Source organism: Ammospiza nelsoni, chromosome 3 (genome assembly GCF_027579445.1).
Source record: "Ammospiza nelsoni isolate bAmmNel1 chromosome 3, bAmmNel1.pri, whole genome shotgun sequence".
Taxonomy (NCBI): Eukaryota; Metazoa; Chordata; class Aves; order Passeriformes; family Passerellidae; genus Ammospiza; species Ammospiza nelsoni.
The window spans coordinates 5844476-5868659 of record NC_080635.1 but is presented as its reverse complement, the minus strand read 5'-3'; the positions used below and the strand labels follow the sequence as shown (position 1 = coordinate 5868659).

The window sequence follows — 24184 nt, the reverse complement described above, 5'->3', positions numbered from 1 at the left end:
CCAACTATAGAGGACCCACTAAGGGAAGCATAATTTTGATTTTACAGTCAACACCCTTATCTACCCAATGGAAATCTCCTGAAATACTAACTTCCACAGATAACAAAACAGAACTCTCACCCTCTTGCTCCTTTTACTTCTGAAAACAGGTCTCAGAGGGGGAATTATCTTACTGGTAACTCCTTGTAGCTCCAAAACACTCACCCTGTTTTTGTGTGCATTCACGGAGGCATAGCGGACGGTTCCTCGGAAACCGGCAACGTTGCGAGGCTGGAGGGAGGCAAGAGAAATATCTCAGGAACAGAGTGGATGACTGCATCCCCTGTGCAGCCAACTGCTGAGAACTCCTTGTCTAAATTGCTATTTGGGATGCACCCAAGGAATAGGAAGCTCTTAGTGCCTTCTTGTGCTCTAGCAGCTACACAGAGAGCGCTCTCTCCGATTCTGCGTATCGAGGAAAGCTCGCCCTGCAGAGAAGGCAAGGTGGTTACAGTGCTGTGTTAGAACAGTAACAGTCCAGGCATAGAGAGAAGAACATTAACCAGGGTCAGATTTTGCTTTTTAAACTGCAGGTCAAGGGAAAAGCTAGTAAAGAAGTGCAAAACTGAGTCATGAGTAACATGAGCTAAGCAGAGCCTGAGGATGGCCTGGTCAGGATGGAAATGAGGATCACCTACTCTGACAGATGACCACTGCTGTAAGCATCTTCTGGAAGACTTCAACAAATTCTCTGACTTTCAGAGTTCTTGCTTTTTTCCAGATTCTTCCCAGTGTATCCTATCTTTATTTTCTCTTTCCCTGATTCTCTATTTCATGTCCTGGGGAACTAAAGGCTTGATACAGTGGGTGTGGAAAGGCAGTCCTCCTGTGACTTATTTGTCCCATCTGGAGGCTTTCTCTGCTTTGGGGGCTGAGCAACTGTTCCAACTCTTTCTACTGCTGCCTCCACAAGAACATTAGACCATGTGAGTTCACTTTTGCAGATGTCATTCTGAAAAAACTTGCATTTAAATAATGACATCCACCAAATTCTCTTAGTTGAACTAGAAGCACCAGAGTTAACGAGACTTAACAGCAGTGGTTTCAAAATTCTTGCAGTAAACCAGGTTCAGACTTCTCCATCATAAGGCTTGAGCAAAGAGGTGAACATATTCAAAATGAATTTCCTACTCCAAATTGAACATATTAATAACAAGTTAATTGAGTAACTTGTCCCACAGAGGTCAGTGGATTCAGGTTTGTTCTTTCAGCTGTGCCTGTACTTCCAAAACCAGGCCTAAAACTCTGTACTTTTATTCTAGGGCACCCTTCTGTCACTTTAAATATGTACAATTCAGTTGCTTCCTTCGGGGTACAGGAAGTTGCTCTGAATTTCAATATTCTCAGAAAGAATAAAATTTCAAATTTTTTTTAACAAGTTCACCAACACCATGTAACATACCCACACCTGTACAGCTCTTAAGTTATAATGACTCTGAGCAAAAAAAAAAACTCTATTTTACAACTTTTGTGCTAATCAAATACTCCCCAAAGAGACCCCATCTGCATATCCCATGCACTTAATCCAGCATTTAATCTTGCACTACAGCAGCTTGAGCTATAAGACACTTATTTAGCAGCAGGTAATAGTAGAGATATTATATTTGTGATCATGTACCTCATTGCTCTCAGAACTATGCAATTCAGGACAAACAACTGCAAAATAGAATTCCACAGGATTCACTGATGTGAGTTCCTGAAAAGCAGAATATTGGCCACTGGAATATAGCCATCACCATAAATTTGCTCTACACTTTCAAAAGAAAGAAAATATTCCTCTTTTCCATTATGAATGGAAGATTGTGTGTTTGGGTACTTTTCATGAGCCATAAGGGTATATTGTGACCAATTCTAACATGTAACCTGTAATGTTTTCAGAACAAAAATTATTCAATTTTTGCAGTCCATGCAAGTGCTGAACCGAGTACCACGTGTGCTGGCTTCAGTATGTCAGCAATGCCTCTAAAAATTGTTTTAGATCAATACTTACTATTCCTGGCAGACAGGCTATCTGTGCAGTCTTTATTTAGATCTGTTCTGAAACCAATGCCAGGCAGTTTGCAAGCACTGGTAGCAAACCTCTCAGAAGCAAAGCAAAGCAAATCCCAGCTTTTGGTGCAGGTCTTTAACCTTGCATGTGTCCCAACATGACCCTGCTGCTCCCCAGCAGTCCCACACCTGAACCCAGAGGGTTTTTCCTCCTCTCCTCTCTCTCGTGGGACCTCAGGGAAGGGAGAGCACTGCAATTGGCAAAACTTTGCAGTTGCTTTGACAGGACCTTTAGAGTCCTTTGAACAAAGCAGGCAGACGCTAACTGTGTAACACTGTCTTTTGCTCATAAAGGTTGCACCTCTTTTAACCATGTCTGCCTGTCCTGCCAGTCACAAGGAATTGTCACTGCAATCCAGCATTTCCCAGGCTGTAGAGATTCCTTGTTTTCCATTCAAACAAACAACTCTTCCCTGAGCATTTGTTGTGGCACATGCTGCAGACCCAACTATTATTGACTTTTCTTCTGAATTCATAAACATTGATTTTCCAGATGATTTCTTTACACACTTCATTTCTTCCAGTTAATAAACTTCATCCCACCACTGCACTGGTCAGCAGTGGGAAAGAGCCTGGATACAGCATCCTTTTTGTCCAGACCAGTCCACAGTTGAAACAGAATTGAAATTGCAACACTCAGGAGCTTCAGACTATGGAGTCATATATAATCCAAGTGATTTGAATCCCCAAAAGTATGAATATATAATAAGCTAGCAAGTTGAAATACAATTTTAAACCATAAGTGATTCTTTTTTTACACATCAGTGTTACTATAAAAAATGTTATAAAGCAAATCTCTTCTCTCACTGAGATTGTGTGTACCACAAAGCTAAAGTACTTTACTACACAGTGTTGCACTGTGTAAGAAACTTGGTTTAAAATGAGTTTTAGCTTGGGACAATGTGTTAGATCACCACCAAAGAGCAAAATCTACACTCTGTGTGTTCCTTTCACTGCATTAGCAATGCAGACCACCTCACAGACAGAGACAGAAGTAGGTAACAAAATCCTGTATGAAGTGGAAGTGTTTTCCAAACTGTGCTGTTATACACCCATCATTCTCCAGGTTAAACACTCAGGATCATTTGTACTTCAAGTGCCAACAGTGTCCCCCTCATGATTCACATGAAGTCTGTCTTTCCTGCACACTCCCCTTTTATGTGAGGAGTGCTCATATTTTCTCATTAATGTGAATCCCTGCCCCTCACACCATGTTCATTCGTAGAGATTAAAATTATTCCTTTTTTGCCTCACCAGCAAAAGGAAACTGGATATTTTGAATGTGCTTTGCTAAAAGCTTGTATTTGGATGCCAGTACTTTCCTCTCCTGCTGTTTCTTGTGACTGTGGTGCTCTCATGACCATGACCATTGGTTCCTCCCCAGCTTTCTGGAACCTCATGAGATGCACAACCTTTGCCCATGGCAGGCCTGCTGTGCTCTAGGATATTAACCCATTCCTCCTGGAATCAGGAAAAGGACTTTCAGCAGTAAGAACGTGGAAAAAAAAGTTAGCACAGTTTGAAGAGAAGGTGGTAATGGGAGAGGAGATGCCACAGATCATGGAAAGCATTTGGAGATATATCTTGGGTAGAAATGACTTGTGTTGAAAGGTTGTGGTAAGAAGGAAAAGTGAAAGAAAGCTTTAGCTGAACTAATAGGAAGCATTCCTGTGACCTCTAGGAACCTTCTGCTTCTTCAGACAGGTTCATGAAGGAGATGCCTCTCCACCTCTTCTGCTGGGGAGAAAATCCACACCTCTTATATGCATTTTGACTTCTTAACTTAAACAGCAGCATTTTGTGCAATCATTAATGACTGCATTATATTTTATGTCCACAGGGAGTCAGAAATGACTAGTGGAAGCTGGAGACAGAAAAGTAAGATGAGAAAACTCCCCTCCCTTTGTCTCTGAAACCACAGAATTGACAAAATCAGTCTGGCACCACCCAAATATCTGCCAGCTCCTCAGAGAGAATCCCAAGTGCTCTAGGCCTTTGCATCACATTTAGGTAGCTGTCACAATCCTGCTGAAAAACAAACAGATCATGAGGGAAAAAAGAAAACCAGGTGTAATTTGGACTTCCATATATAACAAAAGCACAAACCAAAATGAAAACCCAGAAGCATGGTGATGGCTCACTCACAACTCATAGCAGAGATGGTTACGAGCAGCGGATGGGAAGCCAACGCATCAAACACAGCCTCAAAAGAAGAGCCCAAAAGAACTGTAAAACAGAGAGAAACCCAAAGAAAAACATGATAAAAAAAACCAACAAAATGAGAAAAAATTAAACAGAAATAAATTAAAAAACATTCATTATTGTATCCCAACAGAAACCTGCGTCTTGTTTAGCTGTTGCCATCTCCCATCACCCTTCCCAGGGCTGTTGGCCCATCCTGTGCTGAGTTTCATTTAGCCAGGAAACACACCAAGCCTTTGGTGAGCCTGTGTGATTTGTGAGTGCTCTGTAAGTGGTGAGAGGGGGCCCTCTAGGGAAAACCTTCCCCTGCCTGCACATCGCACCTAATAACTGGAAAAACAAAGCTGCGAGCAGCCATGCAGACAGCCTTACCACAGAGGTCACTTGTACACTTCTACTGTGCTTTTCCTTCCTACAATTATCTGGTGTGTGCTCCTCCCTTCCTCCCCTAACCAAACTGATCTAATAGCCCTCAAGGGGATTTGCTCCCTCATCTCTTGCCCTTTTCATCCACAGCAAGTTCTAACATTAGCACACAAGTTTCTAAAAATCAACAGCAACATCTCCTTTCCTATTTGAATTGTTACGGGTTCTCACCCAAGATATTTGGTTTTTTTCTGCAACCACTACCTTGCTGTGTCACAATCAATCTCCATACAAACAGTGGCTTGCCAACTTTACAGGTTTCTCAGCTGCCAACTTGAGGCATGTTCCCTTTCCCTGGTGACTGCTGCCGTGCTCCACTGTCCGTGGGGAGATGCAGAATGGTGGTTTGGGAGAGAGCAGGATGAAAACTCAGGAGGGCTGCTTTTAGGTCACATGAGCAGTCATTGCATCTGTGAATGGCACAGCAGAGAAATCTGAGGGACATCCTCATCAGAGGCAAAAATTAATATTATTATATATTATATAACCTTAAAACTTAATTCAGTGACCTGAGGAAAGACCTTGATTGACAGACACTTATTCCAATAGAAATCAAGGAATCAAAAGCAATCCACACTATGGACTTTCTTATTCAAGTCCTACTATTCCCTTTTCCTGAAAATGTGCAAATCCTAAGAATTCTATAAATTTTGCATAAAATTTAGTTTTGAGAAAGCTATTTAAGTCTCCTGCTATTCTTTCCAAATCAAAAGACACAAAGCCATTGAGTTAAAATGCCATCAATCCTACTTTACTTTAGGAGAGTTCAAAACTTCCAATGAATTCAACATCATTAAAGAACAAGGTATTTTGTCTTTTTAAATAGCATGCATCACATGATTACAGCACTTGAACTTGTGCTGAAGATGAGAATGCCTTTCTCACAGTAAAAACAAAAAACGAGTATTTTTTTTAGTCAAAAGCTTATTTCAGTTGTAATCCTATTATTCAGTTATCATGATTTTTAACAAGAGAGCTTTGGCCTCAGAGCTGCACTTGTTTCTTACATGCAAGGCCCCATAAGGCAAAAAGCAGCACAGAATATCCCCACAGAAAGAAGAGAGTGCTAAGTAAGAAAGAGAAGATTTTCATCCACTGAAACAGACCAAGGGAGCTACTGAAATGGAAATGTTTTGGAGTCACATCTCCTTTGGGATTTAGAGCTCAAAACACTTTCCTGGAACCAGATGGAGATGATGATTCCCTTCTATCAAAAGGAAGAAGACAAAAGGCAGCTGTGGCAACCACTGAGATGCAGCACACTGAAGTTCAAACCTGCCCACATGTAAACCCCATCCCCCTCCTTCCAGAGGACACTCTCATCCCTAAGGGTGCCTTGAGATGCAAGTCAAAAACACACAGGTTGGAAATGATACCTTTGGCATGGAATACATGAATAATTATTACCAAGAGGGAGGAAGAGTATGACCTGGCAGCAAAAGCACTTACCTGACTGAGGGGAAATCTGACCTGCAACCCCAATCAAATCCAATATTCACTCGCCTAGGGAGCAAAGCTTCTGCTCTCTCATCACTGGCCACAGTAAGAGTTTTATATTCCTCCCTCCATTTTCCAGTGAGAAGAATAATCAGAGCTTCAAGTGGAATAGCATCAGCCAGAAGGAAATGACACATTCAGATGTAATGTATACCCCCCTGCAGCTTGGTAGTAAAAGCACTCAGAGATGGAAAATGGGATCTCAGTCCCCTGCAGGTACACATAAAATCTGAGCCTGAGTTGTCCTTCCTTTTCCCTCACCCCCTCAGCAGCTGCTGTGTAAAATAAAACCAACACCAACCTGATGTAGATGATCTGAGGTCACCCTGGCTGACCCTGGGCTTTACAATGAGGAGAGCAGAGAAACAGCCACATGTAGCAAAATACCAGATTCCCTGCTTGCTAAGAGAGTTTCAAATCCATCACCTAGTCTGCTTTCCATACATGCAATTTCAACAGCATTGGATTTCTGTAACTGTGGCATTTTAAATCAGAACATAATCTCACTTCTCAAGTGCAAACTTGCTACCCCAGCAATTAAAGTAACAATGAGAACCATAATTTTTGTGATAATTTGTTTTATAACTAACCTGTTCCCATTGAAATTGCATTTCTACTATATATTAAATGTGCAGTGTTTTTAAGACTTAGGTCCATTCTTTCTCCTTTTCCTCATCTCTGAACAAATGTGACTGTGCTGTGTTTTCAGCCTATTGTGTGATTACTTTTCTACAATACGAAATTTGAGACAAAAATTATGTTCCTACCCAAGCTAATATAGTAATACAGCTCCACAAATGTTATTTTACTCCAAAATGTTCATTTCTTATGTAACACTACAGATTTACATGTATTTCAAGTACAAAGCAGGTATAAAGATACTGGGCTTCTCTGTCTGAGTATCTGGGGTATTGGGATGTAGAAGTTCCTGTCCTCTGTGTTACTTTATAGCTCATTTTCCAGCGGCGGGGGGGAACTACTTAGTAGAAAAACATGCCATGATCTCCTCTTTTAATACCTTACTCACTGCAGCAAAGTTTATTTTTAACACCATGCCCAGACATTTGGAAAACAAATGCCTTTTTCTCAATTAGCTGACACATTTCTTCAGCCTTGCTCGGGCTCTTGTGCACAGGCTGTGCGCTCTGTCCTGCCTACACCATCAGCCATCCCTGTGCCCACTGAGTGCCTCGTGCATGTGCAGCCTCCTCTCCAGCAAGGCACTGCAAACTGCTGCAGTGCAGTCTGAGCCACAAGGAGATGGGGATCTGATCAATGGGCTGCAGCTGACTAAGCTAAAATGAAATGCTGGCTGAGCACAACAGTCCCCTGTCGTATCCCGCAACGGGAGAGAGGCTTCAGGGAAAAAAAAAAAACATAGCCTTTATTTTCAAATAAATAATTAAGGGCAAGCTGCTAAAGCATTTGATGGTTGCAATTAATATTTGTGGAGGCACAGGGAATGTGTTTCTGAAGTCAGGGTATCACAGGCACAATGCCTTCTGTGCTGCACGTGACAAAACAGGCAGAGCCAAGCAAGGATCAAGGAGTTCTTGTCCAAAACCTGACCTACATTAGCACAGAAGACCTTCATGACTCAGAACACCTCCATTACATAAGCATATGTTGTTCATCATCTGCATAGCAATGTTTGTGTTCATTTCCCCCTTCAAGTTCACATTTTCTTCTCCGCCTCAGCTCTCTGTATCAAACAGATTCTGCTAGTCCAGCTCTCTGCTATAAAAATTAATGCAAGATGAAAAATTTGACTTGTGCACATTCTTCATATTTAAAGAACACAAAATTTTCTCAGTTCATTCTCCAGCTGCTGACAGACAACAGTCAGTTCTGTTGTCTTAGCACTGACTACTGATACTGCTGCATGGCAAAGCTGAGTTGTACAACCATGGTGAATAAAACTGCTCCTGTCTGTATCTGAACCACAGCAGAAGGCTGCATCTAGGGGAAATAACAGTTAAATCCTTAAACTAGATCACTGCATCCTGCAATATCAAATTTGTTATGAAAGGTCTTGGGATTCACTACAAAATAGATTTTTTAGGTGGGAGGGCATAAAGAAAGGGGAGAAAATCAGGAAGAAAAAACTGGACTTGTTTCTCAGAAGGGTATCCTCAGCAACTGCAAGCACTTACTAACTAGTATTTTACAGACTTTAATAAAATTCCTTTCATTTATTGTCTTGTGCATGTTATAATCACAATCTTTTCAATCCCACTCCATGCAAGTTTGTCATTGCTGTCTTCTGAACACTGCTTAGATCTGCAACACCTTCTTTGAAACTGGACAGGTGGTATCCCATGCATCAGCAGCTGTTACCTCATCCAGATTTGTACAAAGGCACTAAAAAGGTGCTGTAGTTTTCATCAGCCCATTCCATATGGACCACAACAATTGCAGCACTCAGGTAACCTGTCTCCAGCCCTAAGGGAGATGTTTCTGGATATCCTACAGGTAAGGTCACAGGGAGCTGGGTAGATGTATTCTGTTTCATCTGACATGTAAAATACTAATTTTTAAAAAGCATAATGATGGTTCAGAATGAAAATTTGACACTCTCCTAAAGAACAGAAACAGCAGAAATGTAACTAGCCGGGATAGCTACCTTTCTAATTAGGAAAAGTCTACGCAGCTTTTCTTAGAGAAATCAGCAAAGCACCAACAGTTTTCTCTGCAGCATTTGTGCATATAGGCAAGGGCAAGCTCGTCCATACAGTACAGCTGAGTTTTCAAAAACATCAGCCTCTCAAAAGGTCCACACTACAAGAAGCTGCACTGCAAAACACGTTTCTCTCTCATTTGATGGTGTCAGCTATAGCTGTCCTATAAAGAGGCAATAAACAATGAGTTTTGAAATCAGCCAAATTCAGAACATGATTTCCTTTATATCAAAGTTTAACAGTGAGGCTGGTTCTTAATGTTTAACAAAAACTTTGGCATGAAAATTTTGATTTAATTTTCCCTCTATGGCATTTATAAGCAGCACAGTAAACTGATAACTAACAGAGCTGCAGCAGCTGTGGCAACACTTAAAGCAAGGGTGTGAGAGAGCCCAGGATGCTTCCTTACACACCTTCTGGTCTCCACCATCTTCTGCTTCATGGAGCAATGCAAGTTCCTGCAGACTGTTGCCCAGCAGACTTTGTAACATGTGGCAATGGGCAAGCAGCAGAGGGGTGAGACCATTCCTATGAAAGCAAATCTGTGCCACAACAGCTCCTCTCCAAGGACTGGCATTTGTGCTAATATTAGCATGCCACACAAGGGAGATCAGTTTTGTTTTCCTAGAAGCACAGGACAAATTCAGATTCAGAATAAATCTGGATTTAGTTACGTCAAGTGGGCCATAACTTCACAAATGCTGATCTATCAGGCTCACGTGTCAAGTATCCATCTTCTGTAGAGATAAAGAGATCAAATCCATAACACTCATCAAAGGCTCAGCAGAGTAACAGCTCCCTTTATAAAAACTGCTGGGACAGACCTTGAAATGATCCCACTTCAAAGCTTTAATCAGTCTCTAGAAAGTAAGAGGCAAGAGGTAAGTTAAAAAAAACTCCAAAACCTAACAAACCCACAGCATCCTGAAGACCTGGCTCATTATCTGTATTACTAGAAAGTCATTCAGGGTTTTTTTGAAAAGGTGATAATAAGATTGTGGCTCTGAATTTCAGAGGATATGAAAACAGGTGATACTTTTATGGTATTATTCATAAAGTATGACAATGCTTCTGAAACTGTAGGAAACTGCAGAGAACCTATGTGAGCAGAAAAATTCTGTTAAAAACTTGAATATGACTGAAAACAAAATCCAGACATGCTTCCAAAAAAAGGGAGTGAGCCCCTTCCCTCACCTATCTTGTGTATTGTACCTCAGAACCAAACCACAGAAATACTAGGCTCAGGATTTTTCAGAAAATGTCTTCTCCATGGATAAATGAACGGAAAGAGAATGGAGAAAAAATAATTACCTTACTGGGTTGAAATAATATCTCTTCAGTGAAACGAGTGATAAAGTTCTTATTAAAAAAAACCCAATGCAAAAACACCACAAAATGTTTCATCTCTCTTGCCTTCATACCATCCATCTCCTTCCTAATCCTCAGTGCATTACTTGGGCAGCAATCACTCTGTGCTTCTCCAGACAAATGCCTTGCTCTGGTAAGTGGGACTCAAAGTGGTATCAGGCAGCAAAAGGACCAAAGAGCCCAGTGACTATTGCATAATGTTAAAAGGCACTGAAGTGAATATTTATGTGGTTTTTTGCTGTATCATTTCTGTCAAAAAGCCTGACTCCCTGAAGTGTGGTGTGGGAGAACAGGTGCATCAGGTATATGAGACTACAACCTGTGTGATCCTCCTACATCCCAAATGAATGGAGACTTTTTACAGGGCCTAGGAGCAAACTAAAAGTGAAATAATTTTAAATTACACAGAGAAAGGAACAAAATAGAGGATTCAAAAGAAGAGACATGTGGAAAAATTAATGTCTTTAATTGTAAAGAAAGAACAGTGTTTAAATAATGGGACTTGAAATACAGATGTAAAGAATTATTTCATTAAGAAATGAAGGAATTTTGCAGAAAATCAAATACCAGTTTCAAGCTGTAATGGACTTCAATTCTGACTGCAGAAAGAGGAAAGGAATGGGACTATATTTTTTGAAGGGCAATATGGAGAAGGGTTATCCTCAAACTAAAAAGCACTGACAAAGAAGCCCAGTAGTACATAACATGTGTCTTTCTAAGAATAAGAGGCAGGCACAACCTTTGGAGCTGCTCCCAACTACAGAGAAAAAGAAAACTGAAAAGACTTATGAAAGAAGGAAAAAAAAAAGAAAAAAACCTCCCCAGCTATATTCATCTGCTAAAGACACAAAATTTGCTCACTGGCCTTTGCTTTCTTCCCACTCCCCAAACATACCCTGCACTACAGAGTCTCTGTGTTTAGCTAGCACATTATCAACACTTTACAGAACAACAATTATTTTGCACGTGAAAAAAGTGTGCAGATCCAAAGCTGCAAGCTTAGGATGATAAACAGAGATATTGTATCAGCACTCTCTGCTTGCACTGTGTTCTGAAATAAATATAGGAATTCTCTGACAGATCCTAGAATATCTGAAGCTTTACACATCCTTATGAGTGACCCCAGATAACACCATGCTGGTAAAAGAACTGAAGATAAAACCCATATTACACAGCACAAGTCATGCCCCCTGCCCTTACCTCCCCTCCAGGCAGGCACACTGAAATATCCCTGCTAGGAAATCTGGATCGGGGCAGTAGACATAAAACCAAAGCCAGGAAGGGTGAGAACAGCATCACAGTAAGCTCAGCCCCAGAGATCAGGTCAGCTTTTAACTTCTAGCACACTTTTTCATCAAAAGCTTTAAGAACACACCAACCTGTTTCACCAGACCACAGAGAACTGAACCAGACCAGTCCCCTGGGGCTACAAAAGTTACATGGCCAGCACTGGGCTCACCCTCTTTGTTAGTCCATATTGTACTCAGCAAGTATTGCAAGCCTGTGGAAAACATGATTATCCTAAAGGAAATAAAACAAAACAGAAAAAAAAAAAAAAAGAAAAAGCCACACATCTTTTAAGACAAGATCTACCATCCCTTCTCAGATCCCCAACTCAGCTGAAGTCACTGCTTCTCACCTTGCAGAAAATGCAGCGCAATATAATGACCACACACAACAGCAACAAAACAAACAGAACCACAAAACCTTTCCATTCCTAATCAGTGGCAGAATTGGGAAAACACTGCCTGAAATGTACTTACTGGTCGAACTTCCCCAGTAGTGTTGGTGTACTGGCGGGCCAGCCCAAAGTCTAACATGTAGCACTTCCTGTACGTCGAAGGTAACCGGCCCATGGCAAAGTTGGACTGGACAAAGAAGGAAAGAAAAGTCAAACTGAAGCCAGCAGCTTGGGTAGGAGTGGCCATTTGTTAGCAAAATTCCATCATGCAGCTCCACATGCCTATGGTGGAAACGAGTCACAGAGATTCATTTTAAGATGCACCTTAAACATCATGATTAGAGAACACTGCCTTGATAAGAAGTTCGCTTTGCAGATGAGAGACTGAGGAGTCTCAAAATTGCTAAAATTCACACTAGGTTAGCTAAATTTCTGCTGCTCTGACAAAGAGCTACATTTAACACCACTAGTTCTGCAGTGAGAACTCCATTTGCATAACAGGCTGGAGTTCTTGTAGGCAAATGCTTCTGTTCATAGTTCAGCTGCTAGCATGAATTATTCTGCCCTAACTCCCAGGATCTCCATTTACTGCACTGCCAAGATCTATCTGAACATTGAGGCATATAGAAAACACCAGGCTTGGTTCTTAGTAAATAAACCAATAACAAGCAAACAGAGCTTTTCCTTTTTTTAACCTCAATCCTAAAGTTCTATCCTTTACCATAATGGGTGACTGCTAAAGGATTTGTAGCCAACATCAGTGACTGGTTTTCAGCTGAATCCAGTCAGCCAAAAGCAGCTAATTTTAAAAGGAGCAAATGAGTTTGCTAGAAAGAAGTTGGTCACAGGTATGGCACAGCAACAAGCGTCCAGGACAAGTAGTGAAGAGCTGTAGGAAGAAGACTGGCTTCTACAATGAGACCTGGAATTACTGTGCTTTGCCTAGGCAGATGACCAACAATGTGACTGTGTTTCTGACACTGGAAACTGTGCTCCAATTCTTCTGGCAATCACTCATGTAGGATTAAGAGCATGGTTTAGCTAAGTCAAATACATGAATTAACATTTATTCGAGTGATGCGTCACAGAACAAGACTTCCTTTATGAACAACTTTTACAGAGATAATTGGCTGGGCTCCAAAGGGCCATTCAGAACTAGACTGCTTCATCATGGGATCCTGACTGGTGCAAGTAGGACTGACAGCTACCAACCCACCATGGAGCAGCCTCTGCCAATAAAAGCTGGTTTTCTATGCACCTAAAGGAAGGACAATACAATATTACTATTCTGTACCTATGGAAAATATCAAACATGTCAGACAGTGGAAGTGTGCAAGGAAGCCTAAATGTATCTGTTGAGACCTGTCCATACTCACACTGTCTTTATTGACTCAAGCAGAACAGACAGACATAAAACCAAAGGAAAATTTCCAAAACAACATACAGGCTTGATGTCCCGATGCAGGAACCCCACAGAATGAATGGCTTCTATTGACTCCAGAATCTGTTTGCCCAGTCGCAGCGTTGTGCTCAGTGTGAAAGTCCCCCGAGGCTGACTCCTTCTGAGATCTGCAAGATTTCTGCCCTGAAACGGTCAATGGAACACTTAAACCACCACAGGAAACAGAGCCTTTCACAGCTGTGAGTTCTAACATGCAACACCAAAAAACCAGACATGCTACTCAGAGAGGAGCTCATGCCATGTCTGCTTTATTTCTCGTAAGATCTTCCAGTAGTTCATTTTAGTTTTTAAGTGATGCATTTGCTGATAAGAAGATAACAATATGGTATCTTGAGAAGTCAGCTGGTCACTATTGGTAAATAGAAACAGCATGGACAGCAGTGCCTCAGACTGGAAAGACCAGCATCTCCTCACTGTTAAACCCAGACCATACAGAAGCTGATTTCAGCACAACCTCTGGCTGCTCTCTGAGCCTTCTAAAGATTTAAGCAGTACAAATTCCAGCAGGTCGTGGTGCTGCAGTTTCATCAGAAACTTCCTAGCACACATGGTCTGGTTCAAGCTCAAGCCAGCATTGTTGTGGCAACACCACAATGGGGAAAGTTGTCTATCAGTAAAATCATACCCAAAATCAGGAGAGGAGGATTTTCCCACTGACTTAATAGTTATCAAAACAAATTGCTAATATACCTCCAGTTAATTAAATTTCTGAGGAAAAACAAAAGGGCGACCAGCTATGCATGAAAATCAAGACTATAGGAAAGAAAAGGGAAAAAATGACAGAGTAAATGCAAGAAAAAATACCAGTATTATTTGATGTCTGTCATCTCAGTTTTGTCTGTACCTCTTTAGCTTTGTAAAGAGAAGCTACTAAAATGATTGTATTCCATGGCAGAGTGCTCTTGTAACCCACAGAACTAATGCATTTACCAACTCATTAAAAACACTAGGGACAAGAACCTGCTGTTTCAGAGAACATTCACGAGGAATAAAAGCTAAGGGACATGCTGCTCATTGCTATGCTTTAGAATCTCTTGATTCTGCTTCTGTAAAACATATACAGAACACATCTAGCATCTAGAGAAGACATATGCTTGTAATACAAGTCCACATGAATTCAAGCAAAATTCCCAACAGCAAATATATTAAAAAATCCAAACAGCTGAGAAGAAAACAGAGATTGCTCTCCAAATGCCATCTCTTCATCCACTTGTTCCCAGTTCTGAAGTTAGGTACAGACATCAAGGTGCCAGCTGGCTCATGTAGCATATGACAAGTCTCCCAAATTGTTTTGAGCCATGATTCACTTAAGGCTCTGGACCCTTGAAGAATCACACCTGACACAGGCCAGCTCATAGATACAGCCAAGCCACAGCAGTCCACCCAGGTTTGCTCCTTCACATGAACAAAATCAAACGAAACCACCTCTCTAGTGCTTATCTTCTTGAATTTCTGTGACACTTTACTAGAGGCAGCACAGCTTTGTTATTGCTGTTCTGAAATATCCAAGTTACTGAACTGACAGCAGATCTTGCTTTCCACTGTAAAGCTGCTCCTTGAACACCAGCTCTCTTATCCAATGATAATATGGAAAGCAAGGCTCATTTTTTAAGGTTGCACGCTGAAATGTGCTACAAGTTTCCCCAGCTGCTATTGCTACCAGGAAAAGACACAAAATGAGCATTATTTTCCAAATAAACACTGTCAGGCTGATTATGGAACAGTGAAGATGCAATGAGTTGCAAAGCTTGAGAGTGGAAGCCTCAGTCCTGGTGACTGAAAAGGAGAATTGCAGTACACAACATTCAGAGTGACACGTGATAAACCATGTCTCAGCATGTCTTGAAGTTGAAGGAGAATGAGAATTTTAGCCTGAACAGTGATGGTGCAGAACTAACTAATGCCTCATGCATCAACATCTTCATCTGCAAATAATGAAATTATTTTTAGCTCTGCCTACTCTACGAGCTCGGTTACATAGTCAAGAACAAACTAGAAAGTAAGAGAACCCATGCAGAGAAATTTCTTTCCAAGATAAAGTCTCTTTGATCAGGCTTGGTAAGGACAGGATTGGGAGGGTAGAAGCCTTGTTCTTCCCTGAGCTCCAGGCTAGCCCTTTCATGAATCATATTCATGCCCACACTGCAGCAGCAGCAGTAGCCAGGGTTGTTTAGAAAGGAAAGGATTTTTTTTATCCATAACAGCAGTTGGGATGCCAATGGTGCATAAAAGGCAAAATCAAGCACCAGGAGTTTACTGGTTTTATACAACTGTCTTGCAAAGCAGAACTACAAAAGAATCAGAAGTTTATTTTAAAGAAATACTGGGATTTGCTGGTACCTGTTTTGCTTCACCTACTGCCCAGCAGTGCAGTCACCACGTGGTAGCTACCCAAGTACTTGCCCTTATTGACTTGATATCAGCAGTGTTCATACAGGAGGACACACTTCCAGAGCAGAATGCTGAGCTTGGGAGAGACAGGGGAGCCAGAGATCACGGCCTTTCACAGAGAAACTGTGCTGCTGCTGTGACACCCTGGCTCACTCTGAGCTCTGACACAAGGCATATTTTGAATGCTGCATCACAGATCAGCAGGAGGTGTTCCAAAGAGCTGCCACTGCTGCACAATGCTGTGGGCTGCTCCTGTGAGCATTCTGAATTGAAGTGCTTTCCCCAGAAAATTGACAGAAAGCCATCTTGAACAGAAAAGCAGAGCTATGAAATATTTTAGCACATCTTGACGACTGGAGCCATCCCAAGGGATATCAAGAGCAGCACCAGCCCTTCTCACTCTTTTTCATTCCACCCTCTTTCTGTGTACAACCAAGTCTTTACACCAGTGCTTGGCCTTATTCTCTCAGTGTAAATCCTTCCCAGTGATGCCATCTCTATGGGACAGACAGGAGAGGCAAAGGACAGAACTCACCTGAAGCTGCATGACCACATAATTGAACTTTTCATTTCTTCCACAGCCAATAAATCTGCAAACATGATCCTTCCCTGAAAAGAAACAGAAATGAACACAAGATAACAACCCTGTGATCATCATGTTTGGAGAAATGGTTTCTGATTCAGGGCTGGTACCCATAAAATGGTATCAGGTAAGGAGTTATGCATAAAAAACTGAGCTCAGCTCATTACACTGACTTTACTCAGTACAAGCTCACTTGTACACACCACCACCACACTTACCTACTAGCACTGCTTACCCTGAAACAGTTAATCTAATGCTACCTCAACATGAGCAAACCCTGATTTTTATAGTCAGAGACAACTGAAAAACAAAGATGTTTATGGAAATACTCCACTGAAACATAAAAGCAATTTCATTTTAAAATGCCCAGAGGGAAGAGCCAAGTGTTCCTACCCAGATATAATCTGGGGATTCTGGAGATTCTGGAACACCAGCACAGCTTCTCCACTGGATTTCCCAGAGGAACAGCAGCTGCCTCTTCTTCCACTGGATCTTCAGAGGAAGAATACATCCTTCTCTACAGGATCCCTGCTCCAACAGAACCACATCTGACACTCCACGAGGGCTGCAGGCACAATTCCAATTAGATTGCTACCAACACCCTGACCCACAGGGTGTCAGGTCATATTCTGACCCTGTCAGTGTTGGTTTACTGCATTGTTTATTTTATCTTTTTATTTTCATCCCTAATAAAGAACAGTTATTCCTGCTCCCATATTTTTGCCCGAGAGCCCCTTAATTTCAAATTTATAGCAATTTGGAGGGAGGGGGTTTACATTCTCCATTTCAGGGGAGGCTTCTGCCTTCCTTAGCAGACAATTGTCTTTCCAAACTAAGACACCATGCTCTGCCTGATGCCCTCAGGACAGGGTTGTCCCTCCTGGCTGCCAGGGCACTGCTGACCCATGTTCAACCAGGATCCCCAGGCCCCTTTCCATGGCACTGCTTTCCAGCTTTCATTCCCCAGTCTGTACATCCAGGGTTGCCCCAGCTGGTTTTCAATGCCTCCTGGAACCATCTGCTCAGCAACTTCACCAGGCACTGAAGTGACACTGACAGACCTGTAGTTTCTGGGGTCCTCCTTCTTTCCCTTCCTGAAGATCAGGACAACACTCACCAGCTTCCAGTCAGCTAGGACCTCTCTGGATTACCAAGACCACTCAAAAATCATGGAGAGAGGGTTTGCAATGACATCAGCCAGCTCTTTGAGGATTCTTGGCTGAATTCCTTTAAGCCTCACAGATTTGTAGGGACCCAGCTGGAGCAGCAGACTGCACAATTTCAGGCTCAACTGGGAACTGATCATTCTCACAGCCAAGATCCTCCAGGCTCAGGGCACTGAGACCCCCTTGGTCCATCAGCCATGTTGAAGACAGAGGCAAAGAATGTGTTAAACACCTCTGCCTTGTCCCTGTCTCTGTGAGGTGACCATCCCCATCCTGCAGGGGACAATGAAAAGGAGTTTTTTCAAATATCTTAATGAGAATAGGCAGTGTAGAAATAACATCAACTGCCTGCTAGTGTGAAGGGACCCTCAGAGCCAGAGTTGTCGCTACAAAGTCAACACATCTGGGCAACCTCAGAAAGCATCAGTTCTGTTTCTTTAGGATCTCATTACACTCCCGTGCTTCAGCAAGCTGGCCACCCACTCAGGGGGCAGAGAGGATGGACAGGAGCAAGCCCACACTCATCCCAGCCATGATTCACAGATTTAGAGAGTCCCACTTTCCTTTGTTCGCCTTTCAGAGCACCAGGGGATGGATATTGAGGCAAAAGCCAAAACACAGTGACTGTTTCTAGTGATAATGAGAGCTATTGTGTGGTGAAAAGGGTAAATTACTCATTTTTTTTAAACTTGCTTTTATTTTTTTAAATAATTGCAAAGAACGGACACCACATGCTTTTTGTTGCTGCAAAACTACAGATAAGCATTAAAAAGCAAGGGAGAACCTGCTCATCTAAATCACTAATTTCAGTGAAACCAGAGGGGTAGTGTCTCCAGTGGTATGACTTAAGACACATCCTTGCTAATTTCTAAAAATTCTTTTAAATCTGTTTCCTCCATAACACCACTATTTTCTGGATCACAACATTTTACAGAAAGAAAAAGCATTTTAGTTTTTATTATTTTTGAGAATCTTTTGCTTGTTTAGGATGACAACGTGTTTCTGCTTACTACAACTTTTGAAAATAATGGACTGACAGTTCTTGATTACCTGCATCCCCAAACTGACATGATTTTATACTGAATCCTCCTTTCCAGTCCAAAACAGGCTTTAAAACCCGGCCAGTTGGTCTCGGGAATTTAGGCTCTGCCTGGAACAGCTCTGCCATGCACTGCCTTGCAACACAAGCAACACCAGGAAAACAGAAGAAAGGAGGTGAAGGAAAACTGTGCCCATTTCTGCATGAAACAAAAAGAATATAACAGAGTGTAGGAAAGACAGGCCACATTTAGAAGCGCTGCATGTACGGCCAGCCAGTCCTACAGGTGGGATGAATGCCTGCAGCACCAAACCCTGTGGGTTCCAGAGCCTTTCACTCATTTTTCATCTAAAGGAGGCACCAGATTACAACTGTTTGCTCTCCTGGAGCAGCTCATGCCATGCTGAAGCAGCAGATGGAGGCTGACAGTCAGGTGTGATTTTGGGATTCCTGCTGCTCAGTCCTGAGGCTGAGCAGAATTGTGAAGCACACAAGAACAATCATGTGTAATTGCCTCCTGTGCAGACAGGATGCTGGAATTGTCATTCCATCCATAAATTCCCTTTAAGGCAGCAGGAAATAGCCTCTCTTCTCACACATGCCCTCCTCAAGCATGGAGATCATAGAAGAGAGCAGCAAAGCATATTTGAACCCAGAAAAGAAAGAAGCGAGGGGAGCAATGTATTTTTTTTCCCAAGGTATATTTGGTATGGGAAGCATCACTACCATTTTACTGCTCTGCTCAACAATCACCCAGATATTCCAGAGGGTCACAAGTTATACCATAGAAAATATGCTCTGTATCTGCTTTTGTTTGTTAAAACAAAGCAAAAAACAGGGCAATAGATTATGAAGAGTTTTGGCCAGTTAATTACTAACATTGGAGGAATACATCAGCCCAATGTTCAGAAGCACTGACTTGAGAAAAGTTTCAGAGTGTTTTATTTTGTTCACAAGCATTTAGTTAAGGCAAAATTTTAATGTTCAGCCACAGAAAAATATTCTTTCTACTGCAGTCTTTTAACTACAATGAACATAATAATGTCCCATATAATATGGGGTAAGAAAGATTTCAGTCACTGAAATGGTCTTCACCATCCTTTTTCTGAAGAAACTTAAAAATGACAGTCAATAATTATGTTCTCATGTATAACCCTTGGAGAGATATTCATCACCTTGTAGAGATATGATTAAAGTCCCCATTTGAATACTTTAAAATTTTCATTACATGAAAAGCTTTCATTACACAGCCCCTAAAAGAACCTAAATTATGATCCTTTTTTGAGTCTATTTTTTCACAAGGATCAATTTCAAACTGGTGGGCACCAATATTCATTCCAATCTTCTACTCATTTAAGTTCTTAAATATCCCTAATGTATTTTCAATGCAGCAATGAAACGAATCAAATAAATACTAAGAAAGAAATATGTGACATTATTGTTGCAACTTGAAGTTGGTTTTTTTGTAAGAGACTCCATATTTCCTGTGTTTTCACCAGAAAACCAGTAACCACTCTTCTCCACAAAGAAGTTAAAAAATGTAATCTTTTAATTTTATGCTAAAATTCTGTGATTCACCTCCATGGAGTAGCTGTCTCATTCCTATCAGTTCACCCAAAACACTGAAGTAACTTCTGCTGCATGAATTATCATAAATCTCATAGCAATTGTTACTCTTATTACTGTTACCTCACCAATTCTTGCATTTTCTCCTGCACAATGCCAACATCACGAGTTCAGCAGGGCCACCAGGATGGTGGCAAGGAAAGGAAAATGTAACAGATTAAATTAACAGAAAGTGCCAGAGAACTGGGTTTGTTCAGCCTTTAGGAAGGCACTAGAAGGGAAACTCTCTGCTGGTCCAACACAAGAGTGCCAAGAAGATGGAGCCTGACTTTCCTCAGAGCTTGTCCTGGTTTTGTGTGGGCTGGAGTTCATTTTACTCCTGGTAGCTGTTACAGCGCTGTGTGTTGTATTTAGGATGAGAACAGTGTTGGTAACACATGAGTGTTTAATTTAGGCTGTTGCTTAGCTCCTACCCTAAGTCAAGGACTTTTCATTGTTCCCCTGCTCTGCCAGTCAGGAGGTGCACAAGAAGCCAGGAGGGAGCTGTGAGACACTGCAAAGGTTGATGTCTCAAGACATTTTTGGGTGCACGTGTGTGAGGCAGGGCAGGTTGGGCCTTGGCCTGGCAGTGCACCCCTAGAGCCAGCACCCCAGCCTGACAGAGCTGCCAATTGTCACACTGGAGAAAATGCCCCACATCCCACCCCTGGAGCCCCTGACCCAGCTCCTGAGTGGCCAAGTGACCAGAAGTCACACCTGGGAGAAGGGCCCAGGAAGGCCAAGAGCTATTTAAGGCCAAATATGTGGCAAGAACATGTCCTGACCTCCTCTTGGTGTTTCTATCAGCTGAATATTGGTGGAACCCAGGAGTTGGCAGCTGTATGTGTCCTTCTCTGTACCATTTCTGTCCTTCTCCTTCTTCTAATTCCCTTTTTTTCAGTAACTTAAAATCAAATGGGCTTCGAGTTTGTGAAGCTGAGCGGGCTAAGTCAATGCTTTGAGAAGTGTTTTGTGTTGATTGAATGCTGCTCCCAGCCTTTTGCCAAAGTTCTCTGATTTTCCAAAGCTACCAGAGAAGCTATTTTGTTGTTTGGACCTCTTGAGAAGATCTTGTTGGTGTTTCTCCTGTGTGTCTAAATGAACAACCATAAGCCCTGTTAAAAGCTTCATTGAGAGAGTTTTTTGGGGCCTTGCACGAGCACAGCTGGAGCAGCTGACCTGAATGGGCCAAAGGGATCCTGCTTACCATGGGATGTCATCCTGGGTATAAAAACTGGGGCTGATTCACCAGGAGCCACTGCTTGGGAATGTGCTGGGCATTGCTCAGAGGGTGGTGCATCACTTGTACTTCTTGGGTTTTATTCCCCCCTTTCATTTTCTTATCTCCCTTTTCATCGCTACTGTTATTGTTCTTATTTCAATTAATAAACTGTTCTTATCTCAGCCCATGGGTTTGATATTTTTGCCCTCCTCCCCATCCCATGGGGGCACTGAGTCAGCAGCTGGGTGGCACTTAGTGCCAGCCAGGGTTAATCCATGAGAGAGACACACAGAGAGGCACTACTGGGCATGAGCTGCAATATGGGAAGTTCCTAATAAATGCTATTTCTTTATTCCTCCATGAGGATGGTGAAACCCTGGAACAGGGGCCCAGAGAGGCTGTGGGATTCAAAACTTCAATGACAAAAGGCCAGAGCAACCAGATAAATTTCTTTTCTGCCTGAGAGCCTAAATTTTCTTCTGGATCTGTGTCACATAGTGGGAAAAGCCCAAGTGCTTAGGTCACTAACCATGACATAACTTGTTTGAGCACTTGGCCCTGCTGGGGTCTCTGTGATATGCACAGCAATGGATATGCAGTTGTACAACTGCTCTCACTGGTATTTGGAAAGGTGCAGTTGTTTCTCAATTCTCTATATTATAGTGCACATTTTACAACCATCCTCTTCTTTATTTGCCTCTCACTGTCAGGTTTATCAGCTTATCACAGGTTTTGTATTGTGGGGATATTGAATTCACTTCTGTGCAAATATTGTAAAGAAATGAAGGATTCATCAGGACTAGAAAATGAAATGAGAGTTATTTTCATCATCTAACTTAACTTGGAAATGCTGCCTTTAGCTTGGCAGAGCTGGCTCACATTGACTTCTTTCCTCTGCAGTTACCAATTTCATCTCTGGCCAGACAAACCAGCCAGACTTCAGGGACCTGTCAACTCAGCTGGACAAAGGAGTTTTGAACATGAAAGGAGACAAATTCTCTGCTGGAAGTAAGGCTTAAATAACTACATTACTCAACAGTAATCAGCTAGGATTTAACCAACTGGATTAAGCTTGCTAATGCTTCTGCAAGAAGTCAATGAACTAATGGGCACAAACCCAAAAGGTTGGTCGTTGTCCCCTAATCAATTAAAGGTAAAACTACCTGACCTTGCAAAATTACCAACTAGAGGAATTAAAGGTAAAACTACCTGACCTTGCACAATTACCAACTAGAGGAAACTAATTTCCTCTAGTTGTTTCCCTAAACCAGATTATCAGTACTTGAAGAGGAGTACTGATAATAGATCCCACACAGATCAGGGCACAATACTACTGGAGCAAAAATTTAACAACATCTCAAAAAAATGTGGTTTAAATCCTTTTTCAGCCATGCCATGACCTTCCCCCACCCAATGGCACCATAGCATAAAAATCATGTGTAACAAATGCCAGTTCATTCAAACATTTCCACGTGGAAAAATGCAGTGATGGGAAAAAAGGCTGAAGTTACAGCAAGTCTGACAAGGGCAATTCACTCTGCTTTCTAGTCTTTGCAGAGAGCTTGCTTACATCCACCTAGAAAAATATTGTAGAAACATATAAACTGTGTCTGCAAAAGTAAAAGAAACTGAATCACAGAGCATTAAGGCAGCACTTTAACACAAAAAACTCACATGTAATAAGAACAAAAACCCCTAGGACCAGCAAGTAAGAAAAGCAAGGTTCCTCTTCTTCCATTATTGTGCTAGGAAACTCTTATCTGTCCAACCCCAGCAATAAAGAGGGAACAAGCAGTACAGGATCTGCTGTAACAAATTCAGGTATTCAAAAACTACACTGCCTGTGACCAGGCTGCATCTTGCACAACTACTCAATATGCAGAAGATCTCTGCACTGCAGAATAATATTAATCAGAGTCCTACACAATGGAACTGGTTTCACTGAAAAGAAGGCATTTACAAAGAAAACAACACACTGAAGGGAGCTTAGCAATATCTGGCAGCCAAGGGAGATCAAAAGCAAATACTCAGGGCCTTGTAACCTCACACCAGGGCAACATTGCCACTGCAGATGAACAGAAAACATTGCTCAGCACAAAAATAATCTGGCCATTTAAAATTACAGCCTGCTAGGCTGCTCCAAAGAGAATCTCAGCATAGGGAACTGAATGTTGTGGCCATATTTAGAGAGCCTGTGGACCAGAAGATATACAAACTGCACTCCTTGTGACAGATCCTTGTGCAGCAGGAAACTGAGTCTGGGTAGTACTGATGCTCCTTTGCCACCTGAATATTGCTCCACAGCAAATCCAGCATTGGGAAAAAAATCACAGAGAGAGCAGGCAGATCACTGTCCATTTGTATTTTAAAGGATTAGAAAATCATTGAGGAGATGGAAAAACATCTGCTCATCCAGATGTGATAGTACTCTCCCTTCCATATGTTCAATGATAGGAAACCATCACTTTTTCTTTTTCTCCTCATGATTCAAAAAACCAGGAGCCTCAGAGTCCTGGTTTACAGAAGCAATGAGGTTTTAAAGAAAGCCCCCATACTACCTTAAATCATCCCAGCCACCACGTGTCAGTGCTCCCAGAGTGGCTTTGGGTCATGTAAGGTTTTCTCTGAGCAAACAGACCATGAATTTCTATTTCAGGAGCATACCAAGTAGTCCCCAAATCCTACATGAGAGGCCAAACCAACAAATGCACCCTCAGACAGGAGGGCAGATTAGAACTAACCCAAAGCAAAACCCCAATAAATCCATGAAGTTTAT

General features: G+C 41.9%; 1 protein-coding gene across 1 annotated transcript in view; it reads right to left on the bottom strand.

Moving 5' to 3' along the window:
- TTBK1 (tau tubulin kinase 1) overlaps positions 1-24184 on the bottom strand; it is a 94116-nt gene that overhangs the window by 42509 nt on the left and 27423 nt on the right. Inside the window, exons 4-7 of the mRNA XM_059469263.1 lie at positions 16329-16402; positions 13385-13525; positions 12023-12127; positions 205-270 (exon numbers count right to left, since the gene is read on the bottom strand). Of these exons, the coding sequence (XP_059325246.1) occupies positions 205-270; positions 12023-12127; positions 13385-13525; positions 16329-16402 (386 nt within the window). The remainder of the gene's footprint in view (positions 1-204; positions 271-12022; positions 12128-13384; positions 13526-16328; positions 16403-24184) is intronic.